The 26827-nt window shown below is 43.9% G+C and overlaps 1 protein-coding gene across 3 annotated transcripts in view; it reads right to left on the bottom strand.

The window, feature by feature from the left end:
• The window catches only part of MYZAP (myocardial zonula adherens protein), a 465570-nt gene that overhangs the window by 146488 nt on the left and 292255 nt on the right, over positions 1–26827 (bottom strand). For all 3 annotated transcript variants that reach the window (XM_078684913.1, XM_078684911.1, XM_078684912.1), the window contains exons 11-12: positions 5062–5167; positions 32–115 (exon numbers count right to left, since the gene is read on the bottom strand). In XM_078684913.1, the coding sequence (XP_078541039.1) occupies positions 32–115; positions 5062–5167 (190 nt within the window). The remainder of the gene's footprint in view (positions 1–31; positions 116–5061; positions 5168–26827) is intronic.

Genomic DNA, 26827 nt, shown 5'->3' with positions numbered 1-26827 from the left:
CCCGTTTCTAAGTAACCTTGATATGTCTTACCTCCCCTTCAAGAAGTGCTACTCGTTCTAAAAGCTGCTGGATGAGCAGGTCTTTGTGTTGTATCTTCTTTCTTAGTAACTCAACCTGAAATTAAAAGAATGAATAGAAATACAGTGTTTTACAGGTGTGAAATATACACTTGTTAGCACATTTGCCTTTGTTGGCAAACATCAAACATGTGTATAGGATGCATAGAACAGGAATAGGTTACAAAGTATAATATGCAAATACAGTCTTTTGAAAGGAACAGAACATACTCTACAAATCCAGTTTAATGGCCTAAAAAATGTAGGGCTGGTCGGAACTTGGCTCTGCAACCCTTCTGCTTCCAAATTCAGACTTAGCCAACCGACGTGACAATGAGAGAGAGAAGAGGACACAACACAACAAAAGGGGATGTCTTCTGGGGAACAGCCTTTCCAGTTGCCTCTAAAGTACTTCTTTTCTCAGGGATATCGTGAGCAACCTTATTGGAGGCGTGTGAAAATGGGGGGTGAAAATACTCCTATTTCTAATGCCATAATTGCTGGACATGTTTTTTTAATTAATTTAGAAATTATGAATGTAGGGAGCAAAGCCAACCTAGAGTTAGACATGACAAATGGGTAGCTGCCAGACGGGAAATAACTTGCAGAACAAAAATCTAAGCTGGTTATTTGCCTCTACAGTCAATTCTTCCCCAATCAGTTTGTGTCTCTGAGCACCTATGCATAGAACAGTCTGATGTGTGATGCCTCAATGAGGATCTTTTGAGCTAGAAACACCCTTGACGAGACAAAAAAGGATTGACCTGTAGACACCTCCAAAACACTAACAGCACCAAGCCCTGTTGATCTGCTGTAAGTCCTTGAGAAGATTATCCCTTATGTACCAGTAGCTAATACAAATTGAAGTGTATTTGCACACAAGTATTGTTGCTAGGATTTGCAATTGTGCAATCTCCTAGTTCTTTTTTCTTTCCAGATGCGAGATACATGTGCAGACAATACATGGAGCTGCAACAAATGCACTCCTATTTTTATTAATAAGGGTTATTTGTGTGGTTAATATATAGAGTTGACTCACATGTAACATGTTTGGAAGATGGCCTGTCTATTGAATTCACTGAGGCCTTCATATACTTAAAAACAGAATTGTTGGAAATCAACATCTTGTGCGTGGTGTACCTGAAGATTTCTGTCTTCTCTGTTTTTGCTGGCTGTAGAACTCTGAGCACTTAAACCGCTGTTAACCAGGGGTAAAGTGCAGTAGCCCCCCCCTTTCAGCTTGATGAGACTGGCATAGCCCTGATTGTCTTACTTAACTTACCAAATAGTACTTAGTATTTAGTACCAAAGAGTACAGAGGGCTGATAGGTTAAAGGGCACAAGTGGATTGCAGCACCTATTGTGCAATCCACTACAGTGGCAGTGTAATTATGACAACAGGCCTACGATGTGTAGCCTGATAATGCAGTTTTACAATGTAACATTTGACCTGTAAAATAACCTCTTTTGACAGACCTAAAGCTTTCGTTTAAATATTACTCACTCACCCCTAAGAAGAGGATCAGGACCAACTTACGAAGCCCGTCAGATGAAGGAGCTTTGCCCTTGGGCCAAAGGTTTAGGTTGCTTTACTCTGAATTTTTCTGCAGCAGTAAATGCAATTGAGCAGGACCTTACAGGAAGGGTATCGTCCCTTCTGAAAACCTCTTTGTCTACAGACTGCAAACCTGCCCCGCTGGAAGAATCAGACCTTCAAAAAGGCGCTAAAGCTATTTGGCTGGCAAGTGACCTTCTCTGGGCATGAAATTCAAATTTCTACTGCTCACTGCTTTACCGCTAAAGGTCTGTTGCTTCACAGAGACCTCATCCAGTGGCTATCCGATGACGTGGAGCCCCCTTTGGATACATCATGCTTCCTTGCCTAGCTGATGATTTTTGAGTTTCATTTGCTTAAATGCACCTGAAAGGCGACTATCAAGCTCAGGTGAATATAAATGGCCACCCATAACAGCACACAACACAACACACCCCCAGTATTTCTTCCTATACAGGAAACAGGAGCTGCCAACCTCCAATCCAACAACAGCAGTGAAAATTAAAAGACACCACAGCAGAAGGGATTTTTAAAGACATTTAAAAAAAGTTTTGTTGCAGAGATTGCAGAGATGCACAGGTCAAATAAATGAGTGTACAGCTTTAAAAATTTCCAATTCAGGATTATTGCATGTTTCACTATACTAATTCAGCACTAATCCTCTATGGGTCCCGGAGTAGTGTGCTACTTGCCAAAAAAGCGATTTGATGCCTCGTCAGGGGTAGTAAGCGATATACAAATGCAATTACAATACAATAAAGACACACAGTATTGGCACTGGCGTAACGAAAAGTGAGGGGGCCTCCCTGCACGGTACTTAGTGGGGCCCCCTCCGGGCTCAATCAGGAGCTCTCCGGCCACAGTGCAGTGCCGTGGGGGCCCCTTGGAGCTGGAGCCCACCCCCCCGCACCGCGGGGGCTGCGTGGGCCTGTGTTACGCCCCTGAGTATTGGTAAGCAGCAAGGCAGACCACAAAGCCAAACAAGACAGAGCAGCTTACTCTGGGCTTAGTTTGTTGAAAACAAATGCTGCTGCATTACAGGCTAACTGTTTAATCTAGCAGATAGCTAGCTCACCTCCTCACAACAGACGTATTAACTGACTACTGTTAGCAGAGGGAGAACAAAAAAGAAGTCTTTAAAAATCAAAGTCAATTTGGGGTACTAGGCTCAGCGGAGATTCCCCAAAGCACATTCAGGGCTGCTGACTTATAGCTCCCCAGAGGTCAGTCAGTACCCAAATGGTTTCACTGAAGGCTGCAAACATAGATTTAAATATGTTGTATCCAGCGAGAAGTATGATACCAGAGTGGACAGGGGCAAAACAACAACCAAGATACCAGACCAATTCCCACCTTGTTCCTTGAAGCTCACCTCAATTTGCTGGTGAGTTTCCAGTGAGTTCCTATCCAGGTAGCTAAACTCCCTTAAAGCTACCTCTCCATAGGAATATGGGAAGCAATGTGGGTGTGGATGATACAATCTCTCACCCCAAACCATGGCTCCACCTAAGCTCAGCTTCATCATCCAACCAGCTCTACCTTGGCCGCATGACTCCACTGAAACCACCTGCACCTGCAGCTCTTGTTTGGACATGGCTCCTCTCATCTCTCTAACACACCTTGGTCACCAGACTTCACTGAAATCACTTGCACCTGAAGTTCCTGCTTGTGCATGGCTTCTCTGCTCTGCTCTGTACAGGGGAGTATAGAAGAATTTAAGAGGGTTTTGTGAACTTTATTAAACCTCCCATGGAGTTCTTGTTTCCAGCTAAAGTAAATCATGAGGAAATAGTTACTGCAGTGCAGATATCTGTGTGGGCTTCAGTTGCAAGTGGTAAGTAAATTGCTTTCCAAACGTTTGCTGTTGTGGGACCATCTGTGTTCCCATTCCAGTACTGCTCATCTGAAGATGCATATGTACATATCAAATATGAACTCACTGTTGAATTATATGAATTCTAGACACTTGGCTACATCATCAGCGAGTGAGTTTTGAGTTTCTACAGCATTTTTGCAGACCTTAATATTATCTTTGAGGGGGATGGTAATATAGAAACTTCCATGTGGGATTGACCTAAAAGCATCGGGGATAGAAACGGGGTAGCAGCATTACCACTCCTCAACGTCTCAGCAGTTTTCAGCACTGCACACAACGAACCACTAATAGACGGACTAAAAGAAAGTGGCATTGAAGTAAACCTGCTCAACAAATGAGACAGAAAAAGGCCACAAGAAAATTATTTTCAACAAGTATAGCCACCGCAGAAACAATTGAAATGACACCAATCATGCATCATAGGCACATACGTTCATAACAAAAGCATAGCCATTCATGGTTCTAATGTCACACTTTGTGATTCAAGCACAAATAAATTATTTTGGCCATCTAGAAATTATAAAATCGTAATTACATAATTTTCCAACCAGCATGACACCTGTATGTCACTTGTAAATGTGGTCCCGATAGTATGTAATTGAACTACAGAATATGTGTGAATTCCTTCTTCCTAGATGACAGTTTTGCTGGCCACTCAAACACAATACTATGCAACACATTTCTACTTTCATTCTCAGAATAAATGGCACATCGTGTTATTCTATAAAACACATTTCTATTTCAAAATAATGTAACAAAAACTAGTAAAGAAATAGAATAACAAAACGTAAATAGTTTTACAGATTAGGATACTTTTTTCATGGTTCTGCGGAGAGATCTCTATTAATACCTTCTTTAACTGAGATCTTGTAATACCATATAGAGACATAAGAACATGAATTCCAAAGTATGTTGATCAGAGACCAAACTCTGGTACAATAAGGAAAGTTTGCTATTGTGTACAAGTGATAGATATGGTGAACAACCTTTACAACAAAACTTTTACAACGCACTACCATTACAACGCGGTCATTACAACGCAAACCATTACAACGCATTGCGCTGGGGGGCGCTCTAGGATAGGGAATACGTTTAATTTTCTATCCAACACCTTCCCTAGTGTCCACGGGGACTGGAGTTGGAATAGAAAATTAAACTTTTCACTATCCAGCACCTCTAAGCGCTGTGCATTGTAAAGGTTTGCGATGTAAAAACCGCGTTGTAAAGGCAGGCGTTGTAATAGCCTGCGTTGTAACGTCATACATCCAATAGATATTTACATTAAACGGGCTTATAGTAACTTTCTGAGAGAGTCTGATGTTTACAAATTTGAAATGTAAAACTAATACACAGGTGACACACTGACTGCTCATTTCTTACATGGTTATCTAGGACAGGAATTTATATTGTCTGTTTTAAACAAAAAAAATGTCACCAGAAGTTGGCAATCAATTTTGAAAATAAACTGTGGATTAGTATTTTCTTATCCACACTTCTTTCAAGGAGTAAATACCGAGCAAAATAATACAGCTTTCAACTTGACAAAGAATGTTTACTTTTATTTAGATCTCACCTCTTCAACCATATATTTCACCTTCTTCTGCTGACAGTTGACCATGTCATCTAAGTGTTTAATTCTCTCTTTTAGGTTTTCTGCTGCTTCCTCTAGATGCTGCGATCTAATGCAAGAATACAGAGGCAATCATATTATTTGACATATAGAAAGAAACATTCCAACAATCAAATTCTAGACATTTATTTAATTAACCTTGGGAGTAAATTAGATATTATATGATGATATGTAGATGCCCACTCTCGACCTCCTCTATACACCCCCCTTCCATAAGAAGCTAGTCACTATAATCTATGCTCTTACACTTGCAGTGTCTTCCATCTCCACTGACCAGGCACGTGTAGCATGGGGTGAGGATCTAGGCGCTGAGATTTCCCAGGCTGACTGGCTGTACTGTTGCACTCAGATTAACCGTCTATCCCCTAACTATTGTCTGCGCCTTATTCACTTTAAGTACTTGCATAGACTCTATCGGACTCCCGTCCAGCTGCACAAGATGGGGCTCATCGCCAACGACAAGATGCCTGCGATGCTCCGCGCCTGCTGCGGACTTCTTCCACCTTGCCTGGTGGTGCCCCAAGGTCTCCGCATACTGGCGTGAGGTCTGCGCTGCTATTTCCGAGATCCCCTCCTCACTGGTCCAACCTGATCCTCTGCTTTGCCACTTAGGCTATGTTAAATTTTTCCCAGATATCTCACGCAGATTGATTACCATGCTACTAGTCCTTGCGCTGCGTAGGGTTTCCATGTGTTGGGGTCGTAAGCCTGCCCCTACGGTGGGCCTGTGGCTGGAGGATGGATCACGCTGCCAGACGCTCCTGTCCGAATTCTGGGACCTTATGCCTGCCAGATCCCGCCCACTCGATACATGGTGTCCGCTCGTATCCTATCTTCTGAGCCATGACTCCCAGCGCTCTGCGACTCCTCCTGCGCTACCTGCCGGCGCTTCGCCCACGGCGGCCACTGGTGAAGGTCAATGAGCTGTCCCCCTTCTGTTTTTCACCCCCCCCCTTTGCTCCCCCAACCTTCCCCAACCACACATAATGCCTTCTTTGTGATCCCCTTCACTGTTTCAGTGCTCCCACATTTTTGCTGTCTCTGTTCTGAATTTAAGTGTGACATGTATGAGGTAAAATTCCGCTATGACTTATTGCATAAATGTGTATGTTGAGTTGACATGGTGTAATCCTGTAACATTATTGTGCTAATTTCTCAATAAAGGTTTTTGAAAAAATCAAAACAAAGAAAAAATTAGCTTTTATTCTGAAAAACATATTTTCTATCTTGTTGGCTCTCTAATAAATTTGATTGTGTGTTAGTGTTGTTGTGAGAGTATCAGAAGCACCAAAAAGGTGTATTCATTCTGAAGCAGATAACGAATGTACTATGTGATAAATAAATAGAAAAAGAATAGGAGAAAGACGATGGAGCCAGCAAATGGGAAGCTTATGAGCAGGCTGAAGCCCACAAAGTATATACATCATATATTTTTTAGACAGCACATGCACTGTCTAGTCAAGGCCTAAAACATAGGGAGTAAAACCTGTGCAAATGAAATTCTTTGCAGTCCTTTCTTTACCATTCTCACAGATAAGACCACAACATACTTTTTCTGTTATCTGTTGAAAGCAATTCATTTTTTAAATGCCTGCACTCTGGTCATTCAAGGTGATGAATGATTGAAGTTCGTACAAATTAAAAAAGTAACAAGCCTGTATCTATCAAGTATCTTACCAGGTGCCTGTCTAAACCTTCCCTTTCAAAGCTGCTGAGACACAGTCAGGATCACAGCTTAGTGCACTGAGCGAAAAATAAAAGTTTGATCTGAGACTTATCAAATTTTAATATTTAACAGCACACTGCGCTTGGCTCATATCAGCTTCTTTTAAACTACAAGACAACGAGAATAAACAAGCATTTGCAATGCAATAGGTCTCGCATTTATGCAAGTTTGAGCTATTGGCATTGTAAATGACAATGCCTTTTATTATGTTTTGGATTTTGAAACACAAATAAAACACATTGTCGTTTACAATGCCAATACCTTAAACTCCCGTAAATGCGAGACCGATTGCATTGCAATGCAAAAGGTCTCGCATTTACGAATGTTTGAGCTATTGGCATTGTAAATGGCATTGCCTTTCATTCATGTGGTGCTTTTTTAAAACAGATAGTTAAAAGGCATTGTCATTTGCAATGCCAATAGTTTAAACTCTTGCAAATGTGGGAACTATTGCTATTTGAAAAAATAGTGCTCGGAGGCTGTAATTAAAGCCTACCGTGTAACAACACTCGTAACAGGGGATATCGCCATGTAAGATTACAAAATGAGACAAGAAGGTACTAAGGAGGGCCTACTAAGGCTATTGACCAATGAACAGCCACAGCTTACAGTGGACAATGACACAAGCCAATGAAAAATATGAGCGGCGAGTGGGCAGAGTTTCAAGTCTCTACCTGGATACAGCATGCCACGCAGAGCAGTTAATGTGCTGCTGCCCAAGCTCGACCTAAAAAAGAGCCTGTATCATTTTATAGTTACATACATTTGTGCGCACCTACAAAATGACATAGGTGGCCACCTCAAAGGCGTTTTTTTTTCTTCAAACTTTAGCAATGCTGCACAGCACCAGTGATGCTGTACGTTGTGCATAACCATTTGCAAAGCCAATAGTTCTCAAAGACAAGACCTATTGGCTTTGCCAAAGCGTGTTACAGCAAGAAGGATTGATGACTATGAGGCAAAGTACGGTTCATCAGAGATATATCTTTTGATCAAAGCGTTATGACAACATTTTGAAAAATACCATAAACAACATTTACTCATATTCATGTCAGTGCCGGGCCCTAATCAAATTACCAAACAGAAAAACGTGCAAGAGAAAGCATCTCAAACATAAGGAACTTATCAGTACAACCTGAAAGAACTAATAATATTTTTTAAATCAAGCCTGATCTTGCAGCGTCATTTTAAAAAGAGAATTGCAACAGATTTTTTAAAGCACAATAGTTGGAAAATTGTGTTTATTGTTTTAAAAAGCATGGACACAATTTCTATAGGCATGTTTTTAAAAGTGAAATTCATTTTGAAACGTATTTAGTCATTAATATACACAAGCATCGAAGTCTGCACTTTGTTCAAATGAGCTGAACCGGGAAAGACTCGTGTGAATTTTCCAGCTGTGTTTACTTTAAACGTGCCTTAAAAATTGTGCAAATACATTTAATCTGGAACCTGCACGGAGCTGCTAGGTATGAGAGCGTAGTGAAGCAGCTCCCCCAGCTGTTAGCCCTGCACAAGATCGCTGCCCACCTGTCAGCGCCACCCACGGTGTGGGATTCAGCACACACCTTGCCCAGTGCTGGGAACAGAGCATGCACCTTACACAGTTCAGAGCCCCGTCCCTGCTTCCAGCTCCAGCCACCGAGCTTGCGCCTCACCTGCTACTCAGCGACGCCTCTTCACGCCCCAGGCTCCGGCACGGCACGCAGCAGCCGCCTCTCCTTATGGCGTGTTTGTGTGTGAACAGGATGAGCGAAATCCTTCGCTTCCCAGTGTTCTTCCATTGGTTCCCAGCGCAAAGCGCGCTGATTGGTTGCTGAGCTCCATAAAAAAGTCGTTTCCTGACTGGCCGATGCGAGTGGCCCTTAGAACCAGATGTGAAATGCAGCGTTGCCAACTGCGCTGGATGACATAGCTGCCCTACGCCTTCTGTGGGGAGTATTAAAGTATTTTGTTTACATCATCGTTCCACGGAGATCTCGGAAAGATCCTATTGGACCGGTTTCCTCCCTACATCACGGCGCTTGATGTTTGACATGATGAATTTAATATTCATCCTGTTTTTTTTAAATAATATTAATGTACTCAGGTCCGTTTTAGTTGAGCACTATTAAAGGTTTCCAAGTATTTCCCACAACGGTAATTTCAGAAAAAAGCGGTGCTCTGCAGGACAGCACCTACTTCCGGTTTGGCCGGCAATGCTTCCGGGTCGCCGCAGGCAGCGCGGCGGCCCGCCCTGCACGGGGAAGGGAGGCAGCTTTCGAGGAGGACAGCACCTAGCCGCGAGCGCGTTCTCGTGCGCGTGGCCTTAACAAATCGCCACGCGCGGCCAGTGCTGTCCTCCTGGAAAGCTGAGCCGCTAACTATAGGTCTTTGGCGAGAGCGAGCTTCGCACGCTTCTAGCCGAGACCTAAAAAGGTCCCTGTGTATGAAAGACACATCCACTTCACCTAAGTGAATCATTACACTTACACCCACATCTGTACAAGCTGCTTAATTATTATTAATATTAGTAGTAGTAGTAGTACATTTATTTCTAATGTGCACGATTACCTAGAAAAGGTGTTAGAGCACTAAAACTTAACCTACTAAATCTTAACAGTACTGCAACACTACTTGTCAGCAATTACACTCCCAGCCAGCAATTAGATAGTAAACAGCTAGGTTTCCATTGACTTTCTGAACTTGCTGAGGTGCTGCGACTTTCGTAGAGAAGTTGGCAAACTGTTTCATAGGCATGCCGATTGAACATAAATGCTCTGCCTCTTACACAAGCAAGTCTGTATACTGTGTTAGAAGGCTAGCTTCTATCGATCACAACAGATTGCCTGGACAGTACCTCCTCAATTACTCTGCAGATAGACAGGCCCATTTTGCGAAAAGCCCTGTACACAATACAAAGAGATTTGAAAAGAACCCTCTTAGCTACTGGTAACCAGTCCAATTTCTTTAGCGCTGGTAAAGTCGATGGAGTCAGTGGAAGTGACACGGTGCATTCTGTATACATGCCAAAACTTTTGACCAACGGATCTAAGGCACCCAGAAACAATCAACTGCAGTAATACAAAACACTCAATGTAGAAGGCTGAACAACCAAAGATCCATGTTCCCCCGGAAGAAGAGGTAAGAGGTTAGAGGACAACTCGTTTACTTAAGCAGTGAAATATAGATCTCTATCAGAGACCAATGCAAGATTCCTGACATTCAAAGAGGCATCCTGTGGAAAATTGGAGTGAGGAGGCCAAAAGTTTTCCGGAAGTGCCCGTGGAATCTTATTAGCAGCACGATTAAGCACCTCAGTTTTAAACTCATTGCATTTAAGGGAATTTAAAGTCAGCCATTTAGAGACTGCCTGCATACTTTGATGTAACTTATCATACAGTGCAGGTGTCTTTGGATCTACAGGTATCATTAGTTGGGTGCCATATGCATAATTCATAAAGACTGCACCTAGATGATAGAGTAGCTTTGCCAACAGGTGTAAGAAGATAAAATGGGGCTCAACACGGAGTCTTGGGGGACTCCTGTTTTGTATGTCTAAGTTCTGAATGATATAGTGGAAGATGGATCGACTGAGTTCTTCAAGTCAGATAAGATACACACCATCTCAGAGCTATAACCTTTATACGGATTTCAGATAATCTAAAAATCAGTATCACGTGAGAAACCGTATCGAGCACGACCAATAGATCCAGTAATACCAGGGCTACAAAGTTCTCCTTGTCAACAGCCATCCTCAGATCATACAAGACAGACCAATGCGGTTTCAAATCATTCATTGGATGAAAGCCTGACCGGGCAGCATCCAGCAGCTCATTACTCTCATGGCAGCATAAAAGAGTTGAGTTCACATGCTTCTCTAAGATCTACACTGGAAATAGGAGAAGTTATATGGGCCGATAGTAACTGAGGATGTTGGGGTCCGCTGACTGTTTCTTCATAAGAGTCCTCTGAAAAGCTTTTTTCATGCGGGTCTACCGCTAAAAACAAAGAAACATTACAAACATGGCGTAAAACTTCAGATAGAGTGCCAACTAGAGAAGGCCACACTCTATGCGGCAATTATTCGCAGAAATTAATCTGTGCATGTTATGGCCTTGCTCCAAATGGAAAGGAAACATGTGACTGTGCGTTTCTGTCTCACAGGAATCAGAGGAGTACCTCTATTCTCCTTACAACAAGCATTAACAAAGTCAATAGGTCTGTGCTTGGTAAGATGGTGCAATGGTTACATCCTAATTGTTTATTGTAAGCATATACCACAAATATTAAAAAGAAAAAAAAACATACAGTCATCTAAAGGTGACCACAAGATGCATTCAATTAAAAAAAGTGAAATTAGCCATCATATATGATATATTAGCTCAAAGAAACCGTATGTTGACTGTATTAGTGTAACCTGTACACCGTTTAAACACATGGGGAAGACTAGAAAAATACATAAGAAAAAATGGAAAGAAAAAAATAAATCGGCAAAGTAAAAAAATGGTTCCACCAGTACTACCACAGAGTGCACTTCTTTGCAGGTGTAAGCGCACGTGACAGGCAATTGCTCACCCAAAGGCTAAAGAGAGCTGACACATTGTTCAGTGCTGTGGTAGGTGGCAGCAAAATGTGAATGGCAGTTGTACAGATGATTGCAAGAAGAAAGAGAGCTTAGCTGAATTCCTCTTTTTCAATTATATAGGGTTGTATTTTAAATTTTTTTTGCTACATGAGACTAGCGACATATGTCAAGGTGTATGAAGACCACCCTTAAAACAGTACTACAGTTGATTGGGCATGGCTTGACTGCTCAGATTATTGTCTGTGGTCATTCTGCTTCCCATGGAGTGCTTTCATTGCACTGCAGGAGGGCCTGTTTTACAGCTGAGCTCAATAGTATCATGATGACTTAATGATCAATTACATTCTTTGGGTCGGATTACAAGTAGGCCCTGCTTGATGCGATAATTACCTTATCCGGCACGAGGGTGTTTGAAATGTATCGGGTGATAATGTTATGTGCCTAGTTTCTGAGGCATTCCATTTGTATTTTAGAGTTTACTATACCAAAATCTGTATTTCCCGATACATACCTGGTATTTTGACCTTCTTTTATTCTGGCAGACATGACCTGCTAAAAGTTAACAAAGTGTACGATATATTTCGCACCTGGCAATTACCGGGTGTAACCATGCAAGTGTGATCCCTGTCCAACAAGTTTATGAACACAGATCCTAATTTAAAGGGCCCCTGTAATCAAGCTCTATGTCTCATAGAATGACTGAACCGAAAATATTTGTTGGTTTGATTTTTGACCATGTAGCAGGCTGTTTTCTATCTTAGTCAGGGCGCTAATGTAAGCAGACCTAGAGAAGCCGATGCTTGATTTTAGACTACAGCTGGCATTACTTTAGTCAAAATACAAGCTAAAGCGATTATGTAGCATATATATCTAAAAAAAAAAAGAGGAAAACCAAGATTTGAGATTCTTATAGTCTAGCTATCTGCCTTGAACTTGAAGCTCCAGACAGTGACGATTTTAATTCTGAATACATCCTACCCCAAAAAAGCCTTTGCCCATTTGTATCTGGTTTACCGTGCGGCGCATACCATTGCACGAGGTCTCAACATAAACGCACAGGAATTCCATTCGTCTATTCCTCTTGTTTCTAAAATAGTTTTCAAATAGCATTTATATTCACAGAACAGTTAACCCGGACATCCTTCAGTGCTAGCAGCCATGGCAAAGCATGAATAGACAAAGCAAGGCCTCTCTTCAATAAATCACTGGTCAGAGTTCACGGTTCACACAAGAGTTTCAAATGGTTTTCAATGATTCCTTTGTAATCTCCAAAAAGAGGCTTACACGGTTTTGAAGAAATTGGAGAAATGCCCAGCGGAGTCTTTACTTTAAGAACCAATTACTGAAACAATTACTGAAAAGGGTATTTTGCAGAAATTCTTAAGGGATTGGGGTGCCCTCCATGGCAGTGTCAGGATTTATACCATTGTTTCATAGAAATGCACTTCACGCCATCCCAGTTTGGACCCAGCCATATGCAAATCGGTCTTGACCCTGCTCCCCATGTGAACAGGCCAGTCCGTACTGCCAAACCATGTCCTCCATGGACCAAAAACAAGCATCCTGGAACCAGTTAAGAGGCATCACCCCTCATCTGCGAGAGTAGCTTAAATCCGGTAGCAAAGCGATCACAGGACCCACATCTGGGCACAACCATCTTACTTACAAATGCAAAAAAAAAAAAGATGATAGATGGATGGATGGGTATATGGCTAGGCCAAAACCGGGGTGGCATGATCAGCATACGGCTGGGATCGATTCTGGTTTCTACTCCAGGGAGGACCTGGCCTGGCAGTTCGGGCTGGGCTGTTCCCATGGGGAGCAGGGTCAAGACTGATTTGCATATGGCTGGGTCCAAACTGGGGTGGCATGCTGGGCATAAAAAGGATGGATTGGGACGCGGCCCGAGCAATTGCCAGTTGCTTAGATTACTTCAAGCATTCCATTCCCCACCTAGTTGTTTTTGCATTTGCAGCCCTAACTGAGCCGAATATGCCCAGACGTGGGTCGCAGGCTCACTGTGCCACTGGATTCAAACTAGCCGAGCTGAAAGAGGGTGATACACCAAAACCGGTCCCAGGATGCTTGTTTCCGGTCCAGGGAGGACCGGGCCTGGCAGTTTGGGCTGGGCTGTTCCCAAGAGGAGCAGGGTCAAGACTGATTTGCATATGACTGGGTCCAAACTGGGGTGGCATAGTGGATGAAAAGAAATGATGGATTGGGATGCGACCCGAGCTTTTGCCAGTGGATGAGATTAATTCAAGCATTCCATCCATTATCTTGTTGCATTTGCTTTGTTCCATAGAAAGGCTATAAAGTTATGAGACCACCCTGTCCCACTCAAGAGCCCCATTCCTCGAGCATCCTCTTCCATGCTACAATTCTACAAGCCTTCTAAGTCCCAGGTGAAGCTCCCGACCTCAAGTTTTAGTGCATCTTTTCAGGCTCCCTTTGTAGAAGACACCTGGTATTACATGTGGTATCAATGGAATGTACATTAGAAATACTTATCTTTTATGACTGAAGCAAACACGATTAAACAACTATCAATTAACAAATGTTTTAATGATTGTATATTATATTTAATGGAGAATGTAGGTCATTTGTTTGATTAACGTAAAATCAAGAGGACGCAGACCCGGCAAACATTTCTTGCATTTCCAGGAACCGCCATTACAGCAGTTCCTGAAAATGCATTGCGAGTTTGGCAGGCAGTGAAATCTGGCCATTTGTCCGCCCACTCTAAATTGAGCGGGTGGACACATGGGTAAACCTCCAACAGTCCTGACGTTATAGGCCATCGGAGATGTATGTAAGCAGCAGAGATGGAGTAGTCTTCACCATCTAAACACTGAAGGTCTGCCCGACTCTAAATGAGGTGGACGGACCTTCAGGTTGACGGAAAGGGTACTGTGTCCCCGTTGTGACGGGATACCCTTATCACTAACATCTAAATCAGGCCCATAGTTTCTGGTTATTGGTTTATCACCTATATGTGAGAGATTCCTGTGGACTGATTGAGACTTGCATACCATCACAATACTACCTTTCCTCCTAAGTACACCACGAGAATATCAGTTTAACATTTTTGTGGAGTTTTTATATATAGCGCTCTAGACCCGAAGGTATCGCAGTGCTTTACATGAGCACCAGTTACGTTACAGACGGACACATTCATTTTTGTTAGGCACTGGGAGATTAAGTGATTTGCCCAGAATCATCACATAATGTTGAGTGTCTCTGCCGAGACTTGAACCCTGTTCCCCAGCTCCGAGGTCGACTGCCCTAGCCGTTAGGCCACATTTTCTCTGTTGAAATTGAATAAATAAAAGAAAGTATACTTGAATTATGCGATGTTCTGTGGCCCCCATGTAGAGACAGAAAGGAAATTGGAGCTACTTCAATATGTTTTAGGGACAGAAGGGAAAGGAGTGTTGGAAACAATCCATCTGTTTGCTGGGAAGAGTCAAGAGATCTTAACAAGCTTGATATTTCTCTAAAAATGTACACACACTACCTTCCAAAGGGTAGTACAATCCCAGCCCTTTACTATTTTGGAAAAGGAGAACAAGGAGAGGGTGAATTAGTCGAGGAATATATAATGTCCCTGAGGAAAGAGGCAAATATTGGAACAATTACAGACGAGAGGATAAGAGACCAATTCTTGATGCACTGCAAAGTAGAAAAAGTATATTAGGAACTATGGATGAAAGACCAATCGCCACTTAGCGAAGTGCTCATGGGAGGCCAAGGGGGCACAGCACACATGAATTATGTGCGGAAATAAATCATGACAAGTGTTTCCCCTGTCTCAGAAGATCTTCCTTTGCCTTATTCACCGCCATCTCTTTGCTAAATGATACTGATGGTAACGGACTCTGATTGTACCCTGGGCTCTGCTAACCAGGCCCCAGGACAGTGCTATGTGTAAAATGATATATATAATGGGGTGCACTTAGAATTGGCAATGGCAGACCCTATAAGCCCCTAGTAGATAATAGGGCCAGGGGGTGCAAGCTAGCTATAAGTCCCTAGTATAGAATACTGCATGGAGGTTTAGAGGCCCAGCAGATTTCCTGCACTACATGTGTGCACTGATGTTTGCCTGCTCTTCTTTTGAAGGCAGTCCTACCTAGCAGCCTGTCTTTCAAAGTACATTTTCACAATTAGTATGGACAGCCCCTATAAGTCATTAGTATATAATAGGGATTGGGGTTTAAACTACCTATAAATCCCTAGTATGTAATAGGGCATGGAAGTTTAGAGGCCCAGCAGATTTCCTGCACTTGCATGTGTGCACTGCCGAGTGCCTCCTGTCATTTTAAAGGCAGCCTGGCCTTGCAGAGTGTCTTTAAAAGTAAAATTGTGCAAACTCTACTTTCGTGGCATGGGCACTATAAAAGTGATAACCTACCTTATGTTTTACATATTAGGCACCACCGAGGTCTCTCCTAGGTGTCCCAGGGGTGGGGGAGTGGCCATGTAACTATAACATCGCAATATTGTAAGTAGATATAGCTATTGCTAGGAAAGGAGGAGTTGTAGGGATTCTGCTCAGGAACAGAACTATGCTTGGGGCCATAGAACATCAGCATGTAGAGACTGAGTCACAATACTACATCAGTATCCATGAACCCGAGTCAAACTAGCTATAGTGCCTCACTTGCCCTCCTGGCCTTACCAGAGAGGCAAGAGACTTGTCACCCCAGAACAAAACACTATCAATCCTCTCAGGGATCACAGTAACAGGACACACCCTTTTTGCTCTCTCACTATACTCAATATGATAAAAAACGAAACACGAAGAAAGTTTATAAAATGTATTTAAACGATCGTGCTCGAGTTTGCAGTATTTGTGCCACTATTAGAAAACAAATGCATTCCAAAAATATTGTTAGAATGATTACGCAACCATATACCATAAAAGCCCTGTCATGACAGATCAGCCTAAACCCCAACCCCCCTTCCTACTGACGCTAAATGATTATAGATCAAAGATCTCTGGGATTAATGCCGTACCCCATCCATTAGCATACATAGATGGATGTTCTAGGTCTCAGCTGACGCAGTAATCTTGCCTCAGGACTTTCGCTCAGTGTGTGTGTTTTTCGAACACCTGTCCTCTGTTATCTGACAAGACATTCGCTCACAAACAGCAGCTGCATTCTCTTGTTATGTCTGTGTGCTAGTGTACAACCAGAGAGAATAGCAAGGGGCATTCTTGTTTGACCTAGTCTATGGTGTTCAGATTAAATCCCAGTAAATAAGAACAGAACACGAAAACATTTGCAGGTTCTATGTGAAAATACAATGTGGCACAAAAGTAAGCGTGTTTACATAGTAAAGTGTGCAAAGGAAATGAGCCCTACAACGTGCACAATCAGGTTAACATAAGGAAAACAACAAAGGGCCATGCAGGAAACACACTAGAGTTAAAATATCATTCTAGGACTTAAAAGAATGGTGTTGATAAATGCAACAACTTGCCACTGTTGAAATGATCATTAACTAGAACCGATGAGTAGTTATGGAACTTTCTCTTCTGTAAGCCAAAATCCAGCCTTCTAGTGACATCTTATTGGTCAGCTTAATAGGCTTAGCCAGACTGCTTGCAATTTGTAAGCAGTAACCTAACGGGAGCATAGGTTTTCTGATGGAGGGAGCTCTGCAGCTGGGGAGGATCGGTCCTGCAGAGGAGGCTGGGTAAATCAAACTGAGCTGAGAGAGAGAGAGCAAGCAGATCAGTAAGTCATTCCAGGCATACCTACCCCCACATTCTGTGCCCCAGCCAGATTTCAGGCTTAGGCCTTGAATTTACAGAGGTCAGGGTGAGGAGAGCTAATAGAAATGAACCACAATTATGGTTGATTTAGCTAGCTCTTAGTACGGTAGAGAGAAATCATCAATGTTGGATTTTGGAAGTGAGGTGCTTTGTAGGACAAGAAGATGGCACACTTTGAAGGAAGTTGTCATGCATTTAGGTTGCACCCAGTATCTCATTGGACAGAGGTGCCCCATGCGTGTTACCACAGAACACTGAATATATAAGTAAGAGCTGCATAGTCTCTCAGATCTGCTGCTTGAAGCAGCAAGGAAAAGAAGGACTGTCCTGCTGGAATCTGGGTCTGCACCCAAAGGCCTGCACTCTGAATGATTGCACCTGCTGCACAATCTGGTACTACGATTCAGAAAAGGGGGTGGTGATGAACAGAGTGTCTGAATTAAGCAGACCACTCTTACCCAGTCCAAAGATCAGGGCTTGATCCATCACCGTTATTTAGCTCACTGCCCCATCCCAGCTCAGAACCTGGCTATATGCAAATTAGTCTGTCCCTGGCCCAGTGCATCATGGGAACAGGGCAGACCAAACTACCAAGCCAATTCTTCACCAGAAAGGAGACAAGCTACCGGGGACCGGTTTCTGGCATTTCAGCCTCGTCGGCCCGGCTTGCTTGAATCCTGATGGAGCAGTGAGCAAGGGACTCATGTCTGAGTATACCCTGCCACACCTATAGTGGCCAAAAACGATTCAGAAAAGGGGGTGGTGATGAACAGTCTGGTACTACAGCACTGGGGACTGTGAATTGCTTTAAGAAGATATTAAGGAGTGGAATCCATGCACGCTACAGGTGAACAGAGCTCATCTGCATCATCTCTACCTAGAGTGTACAGCCTGGAGTGCATCCAGTCGACTTTTAAGGATTTGGTTAGGTGCATAGTGAGAATAGTGGGCCAGACATCCCATAGACAATCTAGGAGATTCTGGATCTTTGGATTGGTGATTGGAACACTTTGTACCTACAAGGAGACATACAGGAAGCACTTCTTGTAGTTGGGAGAACCAGGGCTCAAACTTTGCCTTTGTCCTGGTCAAGAGCTAACAGATGTCCCAGAGTTGCGCTGGATTTTTGTAGGTTTGGTATCCATTTGTTCATAAAAATATATTTCCTATTTTTATGAATTGGTGTGGGATTTTTATTGTGTGTTGTGTCTTACTTATTCAATGTATTGGTGTTTTAAATGCTTTGCACTCCTTTCTCTTAAGTTAGGCCTGACTGCTCACTGTCAGCTTCCAAGGGTTGAGCAAGGGCTGACTTACTGAGACCTTTATTGAACCCTATACCATGTTAGTGGCCTGATTACTAGTGGCAAGTGCATACTTTCCCCTACCAATAACCCACTTTCCAACACCCTGAAGCTGTTGTGGTAGGAGAGGTAAATCAAGGGAGTTGTGACAGAGAACAACTATGGTATTTCAAAGTACGATGATATAGGTGTGGAGGGGGCACAGAGCATATGCTCATCTGTAAGTCATACCTGGTGGTGAAAGCAATCCTTAGCAAATGTGGAACAGAGGGCACAACATGAAGTGCTACAGGGCTGGTAGTATAGGGAAGAAACAGATGTGCGAGAGGTTCATGAGGCTATAGTGATGCCAATAGTACAGAGTGTTTTCACAATGCAATACTGAATGTGAAGCTAAAAAATGTTAGCTAATGTAGGTACAGCTAAGCTTGAGAGGTGGGGACAATAGTTGCTTTACTACATAACATAAAACAACATACATTCACTGGTGAATGTAGCAATGTAACCTTAATATCATGAATGTTCTGTATTGTTAGGATTTTCATTATACCTAGAATACACCTTAATTTAGGCCTTCACTAAAATTCAAGGGGAAATGTGGTTGTAGTCCAAATACAAAAGCACCAATCGCCCTCATTTCCCCCAAGCACCGATTAGCATCAATGGTCCCATCTTCTAATGACTCTCAACGGGCCCACATGGTAATAAAATACAATGGCATCAGACTGCATTGGATCTCAACGGCCCTTGGTCACAGGCAGAAATTAACTTCAATACCCCTAGGCAGTAATGAATACTAATGTTCTCAAGCAATAATGTGCATTGGTAAACATAAGCATTAAGAAGAATCAGTGGCTTCAAGCAGTAATGAGTCTCATTGGTCCTACATACTAAGGAGTGTTAAAGCCTTAGAGCAATGATGAGTAACAATGGTGCACGTATTAATAACCATAAATGGGACAGTGTTTCATTGATCTTCAATAACCCCGTCAGTGATGAGCATCATTAGCCCCAGTTATGAAACATGAAAGGACCTAGGCAGTAATGAGGATCAACACTGTCCCAGACGTAGAAAAAGAGGGCTCAAAATGACCAGGGGTCCTGTATCGGCAGACTAACTGATATATCTATACCTCACTACATTTTGAAATAAAAAATAAACTTTATTGGTTTACAGAGATACCACTTAGACATTACAGAGGAATAATCTTGTAGTAAGCATCCTGCCATTTTCCCCCTCGGGTATCCAGGGCCAAACAAACCCTCATCTGAAAAATACAAACTGACATTGGTGGTTATATAAACCTTGACACCGGAAGGAAAAAGTCTATAGTCCAAGGGTCCCTGGATTCAACATAACAAAATTAAACCCCCAAACCCCCTCATCCACTCTCGTGCCAAGTCTCTACACTATTTTCAACATGGGATCACAACAAGTAGGCTCCATCTGGTCACGGCATATCGACCCATATCCCAGGTCTCCCTCAATCGCAATCCCTCATCCTGTATGCAAAGGCACCATTCTTCAAAGCCTCATCAACAGATGCCTCCAAATCCTGGGACTCTTTCAAGTAGGTTAGCATAGCTGACCAAGTCCGCAGATCATCCTCAAATCTCTACAGATGTGCCTCATTCGCTCCTCTTCCGTAATCGCCCACTCAAACATCTTTCAATCGTGCTGCATACGTGGGGGCGTCGGACTAAGCCATGCTATTTATATGCACCTTTTTGTCAGTATTCGACCAAGCAGAACAAATTTCCTAATTTCCTGCTTAGTTTCCTATTGGGAGGGGAGGGGAGCAAACCCAATACATATCTGACTAATCTCTAACTGTACATCCCACCGTGAGGCCGCATTGGGGGCAATTCACCGAGCGAGTGGCATAGATACTATGCAGGACCTGTAGAGTAAGGTAGGTTTGGTGTATGAAATTGTAATGTATAAGTTTAAACCGTACATTGGAACGGACTATCCTTACTACATCATGCACTTTCAACCAAGACTTAGGTGGTACTGGTTCCCCAATAATGGTCTCTCATTTGGTCTGAATCAGGAGCACCTCCGATGGTAGGCCATCCCCGAGAGCCTTGAGTAGGTGGAAAATTACAAGACGGCCCGGCCCACATCAAGCAGCGTAGTCAATGTACTGGAGCGAGGTGGTTTATCAGAGAAGGAAGGCGACACCTCCTGAGCCATGGCTGAAATTTTAATATACTGGAGGTATTGACCCGAGCCTAAAGAGATGAAGACCACAGCCTCCTCGGGCTAGAGATCACCTAGCACCTTACAGCCTCCAGCCCCCATATCCGGACCGACATAGAACCGGCAATCTGCAGAAAAGGTTGCAGTACCCACATGGAATGTCAAGGAATGAGGAACCTGCTGGAGACTCTACGGACCATCCTCCCACGCACCTGCCACCGGTCAAAATACATGAGGAGAACGGGCAGCGACCTCCCCCATAGGTGCCTCACAGAAGTTGATTCTTCCAGTTATCTTCCAGGTTGAGCCAATGGATGGCATGTTGTAACTGGGTTGCCATATAATAAAGCTCCAGATGTGGAACTTCAAGCCACACGCTGTTCCCATGTCCTCCTCAATGTGGCAAGTTTAACATGACGACGCCTGTCACCCTAAAGGAGGTCAACAATCAAAGTATCCAAGGCATGAAAATAGTGTATAGAAAGTGCTGTGGAGGACATATAGACAGCTTGCTAAAATTATCATCTTTACAAGAGCAATCCTACCCATAAGGAAGAGGGGTAGTGTCCTTCAAAATCTTATCGAGGTTCTGAGACTGTCCACCACCCCACCCACATTAAGGGACAGGAAGGCATCGGCCGTATGGGTCAAATGAACCCCCAAATAACGGACATCTGTCGTCACCCACCTCCGGAAACCTGTCGACCGGAATCCCCATCAACAGTCCCAATGGGAAGATTTGGGATTTAGCTGGGTTCACACTTAGCTGAGACACCTCACCAAAAACATGAGTATCATTAAGCCAAATGAGCGCTGGATAAGCCAGCTGTTGCAGATACACCAGCGCATCGTCTGCATTGAGGGAAACCATGTGTTTAGTCTCCGCCAGCGATATCCCTCACGGGTACAATGCTTGTCGCAAGGTTGTTGTCTACAAATTCAGTGATTGTGACCCCAGATATGTTGCTTCCATGACAACAGGAGCTTCGGAAGAGCGCATAGCGGTTGATTGAATGACCTGCGTTTTTGAGACATTCAACCTGTAACCTGACAAAAGGCCAAACTGTTCAGCAAGAGTCTTTAAGGCAGAAAAGGCTAAGCCAACATCACTGATTAAAACTACGATATCGTCCGCATAAGCCAGCATCTTATACTCTGTGGCATTGACCCTAATCGGCAGGATATCCAGGTTCCCTTCAATTTTGCTAAGGAAAGGATCAATGTACAGAGCAAAGAGCAAGGGCGAGCAGGGACACCCTTGCCTGGTGCCCCTGCTGATGTTAAAAGACGCTGACTCCTGACCAGAAATGCAAAGTGTTGCAGCTGGGGAGGTATACAATGCCTGAACGGCCTGAATAAATTTGGTGCTGAAGCCCTTCCAGCGGAGAACTGCCCGTAAAAACTCTGACGGGAGAGCCAGTAACCTGAACCCAATCCAGTACTGCGATGACCCGCCGAACATGGTCAGCCGTGTCCCTGCCCGGGATAAACCCGTGCTGGCATAGAGAAACTAGCAGGGTAATAACCTCCGCAAGTCTAGTAGATAGAATTTTAGAGTATATTTTACTATCGGTGTTTATCAGGGAGATTGGTCAGAAAGATGAGGGGTTTATCTTGGGCTTATCTTTATTCTTAAAAAGGACAATCGTGGTTTGACGCCATGAATCGGGTATAACCCCCCCTGTGCTGCCCTATAAACTGATAAGATGTCCTAGCGGATCTCTAGACAGAACACCGTATAAAATAGCTAAAGGAATGGCGTCGGGACGAGCGGCCTTTCCGTTAGCCAACAATTTTATTGCCAGCTTGACCTTATCCCACATAATTGGGGCGGAAAGAGCCTCATTCTGCTCCGTTGTAACTTTCAGGGTGTCAATATCCTGAAGGAAGTCCTGAGCCAGAGACTCAGTTTGAGGGCTGAGATTATCTTCCGTGTAGAGCACAGTATAAAACTTTGTAACACACCCATAAACCCCTCCTGCGTATCCTGAAAATTGCCCTGCTGATCCTGGGAATACTATTTAACAGGCTTTTCTGTTGAAGCCTTTTGGCGAGAATATTCATACATCATTGTACGATACTGCAAATAGTTAGAGGCCAAGTGCTACCCAAAGAATTCCAGAATTTTAGACTTTTTATGGCAACAGACTGCTGACTCTGATCTATGTTAAGGCCATCCTTGATATTGCGTGTTAAGTCCATCTCTGCCACTCTAAGCTCCTCCACACGGCCCTTAATCTGCTCCTGCATAGTCTTCCATCGGAAGGCTGCAAAGCTCTTGATCTCCCCGAGCACAGCGGCCTTGAGTGTATCCCAGACTATACAGTCAGATGCAGTACTCCTATTACTGTTTAAAAATTCGATTAGACACTTTCTCATGTGATCCTGAAAGGCCTGATCCAACAATAATTTTCTTCCTAATGTGAATGTCTAGGAGCACTGGCCCGACGGAACAGAGGAAAATCTACAGTCAGAGGATTGTGGTCAGATAGAATTATTGGGGAAACTGAGATGGAAGCCACCTCCGCCACCTGATCAGACATAAAAACATAGTCCAGTCAGACCATTTTATTATGGGGGGGCAGAATAATATGTATACCCATCTTTGTCTTTATTATTTCTATACCAAAGATCAATCAAACAATGTTCTTGAATTAAGGTCTGAAGGGCCTTGAAAACCCTGGGTTTCCTACCGATATACTTTTGGGCCCCTGCTAAATTGAAATTTCCAGGCAGGTTAATATTCATATCCCCACAGACAAACATTTGATGTGGCCATGCTGCTAATTCTAGGTTCAAGCATTTAATCACTTCTGGATCATCTACATTTGACCGATATATATCGTGCAGATGGTTAGGGATCTACTATTAAACACTATTTCAACTAAGACCCATCTGCCTGCTCTATCCTCTCGAACTTTTTACAAAACCCGACCCCACGCTTCAGCAGGATGGCCACCCCTCCGATGATAGATGTCAGTCGAGAATAAGCAATTAAATCATAGCCAGGGACTTTCAGCCACTCTTGTTTAACCCAGGGTATGTGCGTCTCACTGTAGACACAAGACATCCAATTGCATAGTATGGATAATTTTAGAAAACAAAGCCTGTTTTTTACCATCATTGAGGCCACATATATTCCATGAATTTAAACGCAATTTACCCTGCCCCATTTGAGCTAAAAAAAAAGACCTAATCTCCACTGTGAACCATTATCCTTTTTAGTCACAAATTCTAGCATAGCACAGAACCTACTAATAACAATAACAATACCATGACTATAACATGATTCCAAAACTTCAATGATCCCCTGCCCTGCCACCTTTCCCCATCCTCTACCTCCCCCCACCCTTCACACCCAAGACTCCCCCACCCCAATCCCCCAAACCCCTTCACCCCCCTTATAAAGCAACAGCACCTAGGTCCTTGTGATGGAATAAGCTGGTTTCCCCCGCTCTGCCCTAGAACCTTCCCCCCATCGTTAGCAACAACCGAGGATTTGAGCCAATTGTGATTCAAACAGAAAAAAAAACCTTTTTTCCCCCTAAGAAAAACCAATACACCTAACAATGGGCTCAACCCCCGTCTTTAAACCTCAAAGCCCCTAGAATAGAGAGACAGAAAAAAGACAAGCGTTCTTTTTTTTTTTTTTTTTTTTTTTGAAAACCTTTATTTATCTTATGCATATTACACAGCGTCTGCCTACAACCACTACGGGCCGGCCGCTATGACAATCAACAACATTCCAGATCGTCTTACTATGTGGAAAAGCTAAAAATAAGAGTGCTACGGTGTATTAGCAGCAGACATAAGAAGAATAACGGAGGTTTCATTTTATAAATTTAAAGAGGTGTCATACATTCAGACCAGACAACCGAAAGGGCGAGCCATACGACATAGTATCAACTAAAAGAGCAGCAATAGTTAGGATTTGTGCGTTGAACATTATAGGCAGGATACATAAACACTATACTTCATTCCGCGCCAGTCAGTGCCCACCCAGTCAACATATCACTGCAGGATTTATTTGCAAACTTAACCACTATATAGCAGGACGTGAGAGGGCACAGTCTTACAGCAGGAAGAAAGGATCCAGTGTCATACAATAAAGCGAGTTTTACGTGGAACAAGCCATGTAGGAGGATACAGGCTCTCTAAGAAATATAATCGGGAAGTGAAAACAGGATATGCGAGCATTCAATGGCTGTGTATTAATATCAACGCCGTACACACAAAATCCAATAAACAGTGCAAACAACTTAAGCACGGAGTGCTAAAACCTACCCAAGAGGAACACCACCCGACCCCCCGTCTGATCTAAAATATACGAAAAAATGAAAAAAGAAAAGGAAATAAAGAAATATAAAAGGAGAAACACAATCGTGCAAGATGGGCGCCACCCCGGGCCAGGCATCCCGCGGCTAATAATACAGAAGAAAGTAGAGAGCCGGCGAGAAGAAGGGTATGGCAGTCGCGACAGAGCATCGAAACAGACAAAAGTGGCATAGCGACAGACCCCAACCCACTCATGCCAGAGAAGTGAGGACAGAAGCGGCACCGCTATAAAGGGATAGAAGAGGGCCATAGAACCAAAAAAGAAACATCTGAAAGACCCCGCCCACCCGTCCCACCCCGCACCCCTGCAGAAGGCTACGGCCAACCCTCCAAACAGCGTGCCTGTCGCCCTAATCCGAAACCCGAAATATAGTAAAGAAGAAAGTAGAATAAGGAGACAAAAAGAAGGAGGAAAGAGAATATGAAACAAAAATAAGATGTGAGGGAGGAGCCAGAGGATATGAACAAACACACTCGGCTACGACCCCACCCGACCAGCAAATGAATAATTATCAAATCAATGCTACACCTTCACAGACAGCAAAAACCCACAGGGGGGGGGGAGGGGGGGAAATTTTAACGTTTCACAATGTCGGGAGTACAAGCATCAGTGCAACGGACAGGTAAACCAGCAGTCTATCAGTGTCTTGCAACTTACCCCCAGCCCTTCCTAATCACGAAACCAACCCAATAAAGGATAACATGGAGCGGGCCACCCAGCACAGAATAATCGTAATGTTGACCAGGGTTACGGCAGTGATGTAGAGTAGGGAGAGCCACCATACTAATGGAATACAAAAAGTCAATGAAGCAAGTCAATTGTAGCAGCAACGACAGGGCAAGCAAAAGCAAGCCGGAGTCCAGTTTCGCAGTTCGACAATGCAAAGGTACCCCACCAGGACAAAAGCTCGAATCCATCGAAGCGGGAGCAAACAGCGGCCCACCATAGTTCCCAATTGTCCGGGAAGGAGCGGATCTCCGCGTCGTGTGCAAGTCCTCGAAGTCCGGGCGGTGAGAAAGCGGAGGTTCAAAAGCCACCGGCCCATCAAGCGGCCGAAAAACAGCGACAGCAACTCCTGGCGCAGCCGAAGGGGGCAAAGCAATGGAGGCATCAGGACGATATGGGTGCATGAAAGAGCGACGACCCAAAATGGCGGCGGGCCGCATAGGGTCGGTAGAAGCACCGGGGGCCAAGACAGCGTACAAGGACATCAAGGCGTCCAGGACATCTCCGAGCGTGGGCGCTCGAGCACACGCCCAGGCCTCCGCGCAATCCGGCCAGCAAGGTTCGTCGGTGCAGAGCGGATCACCCCCTGCGTTGTTGGTAGCCATTTTGTGAGTTTCGCCGCCCTGCACTCCACCGCGGGCCCCCAAACAGTTCCCAAATGTAGGACTTTACAGACCTCCGGAGGCTCCCAACGATGGCCCCACCGGCACAGAACGGGCCGGCGCTCAATGGGGGGGGGGCCCCCTCCGAACAGTGGCGGGCCCCACAAGCGAGAGCCAGGCGCGGGGTCCAGGGCTGCCGGACAGAACAAAGGCAGGGTCGTGGACCTTGGTCAGCGGACTCGATAATTCTCGCTTCGGTGCTTACTCTAATCAGGGGTTCCACTCGGCAACTTGTCACAGGGTGGAGTCAGCTAATCCCATTGACCCTATGGCGAGCTGAAAAACAAGCATTGGCATAGCCAATAGGTCTCGCTTTTGGGACCTTATAAGTGTTTAGCAATGCAGTACATTTTCCCCACTGGCATGCCCACACACTCTTAACATCTTATGACTGCTCTATTTG

This window comes from Lissotriton helveticus, chromosome 3_2 (assembly GCF_964261635.1).
Source record: "Lissotriton helveticus chromosome 3_2, aLisHel1.1, whole genome shotgun sequence".
In the NCBI taxonomy this organism is placed as follows: Eukaryota; Metazoa; Chordata; class Amphibia; order Caudata; family Salamandridae; genus Lissotriton; species Lissotriton helveticus.
The sequence above is the reverse complement of the archived record's forward strand: the minus strand, read 5'-3'. Positions and strand labels throughout refer to the sequence as shown.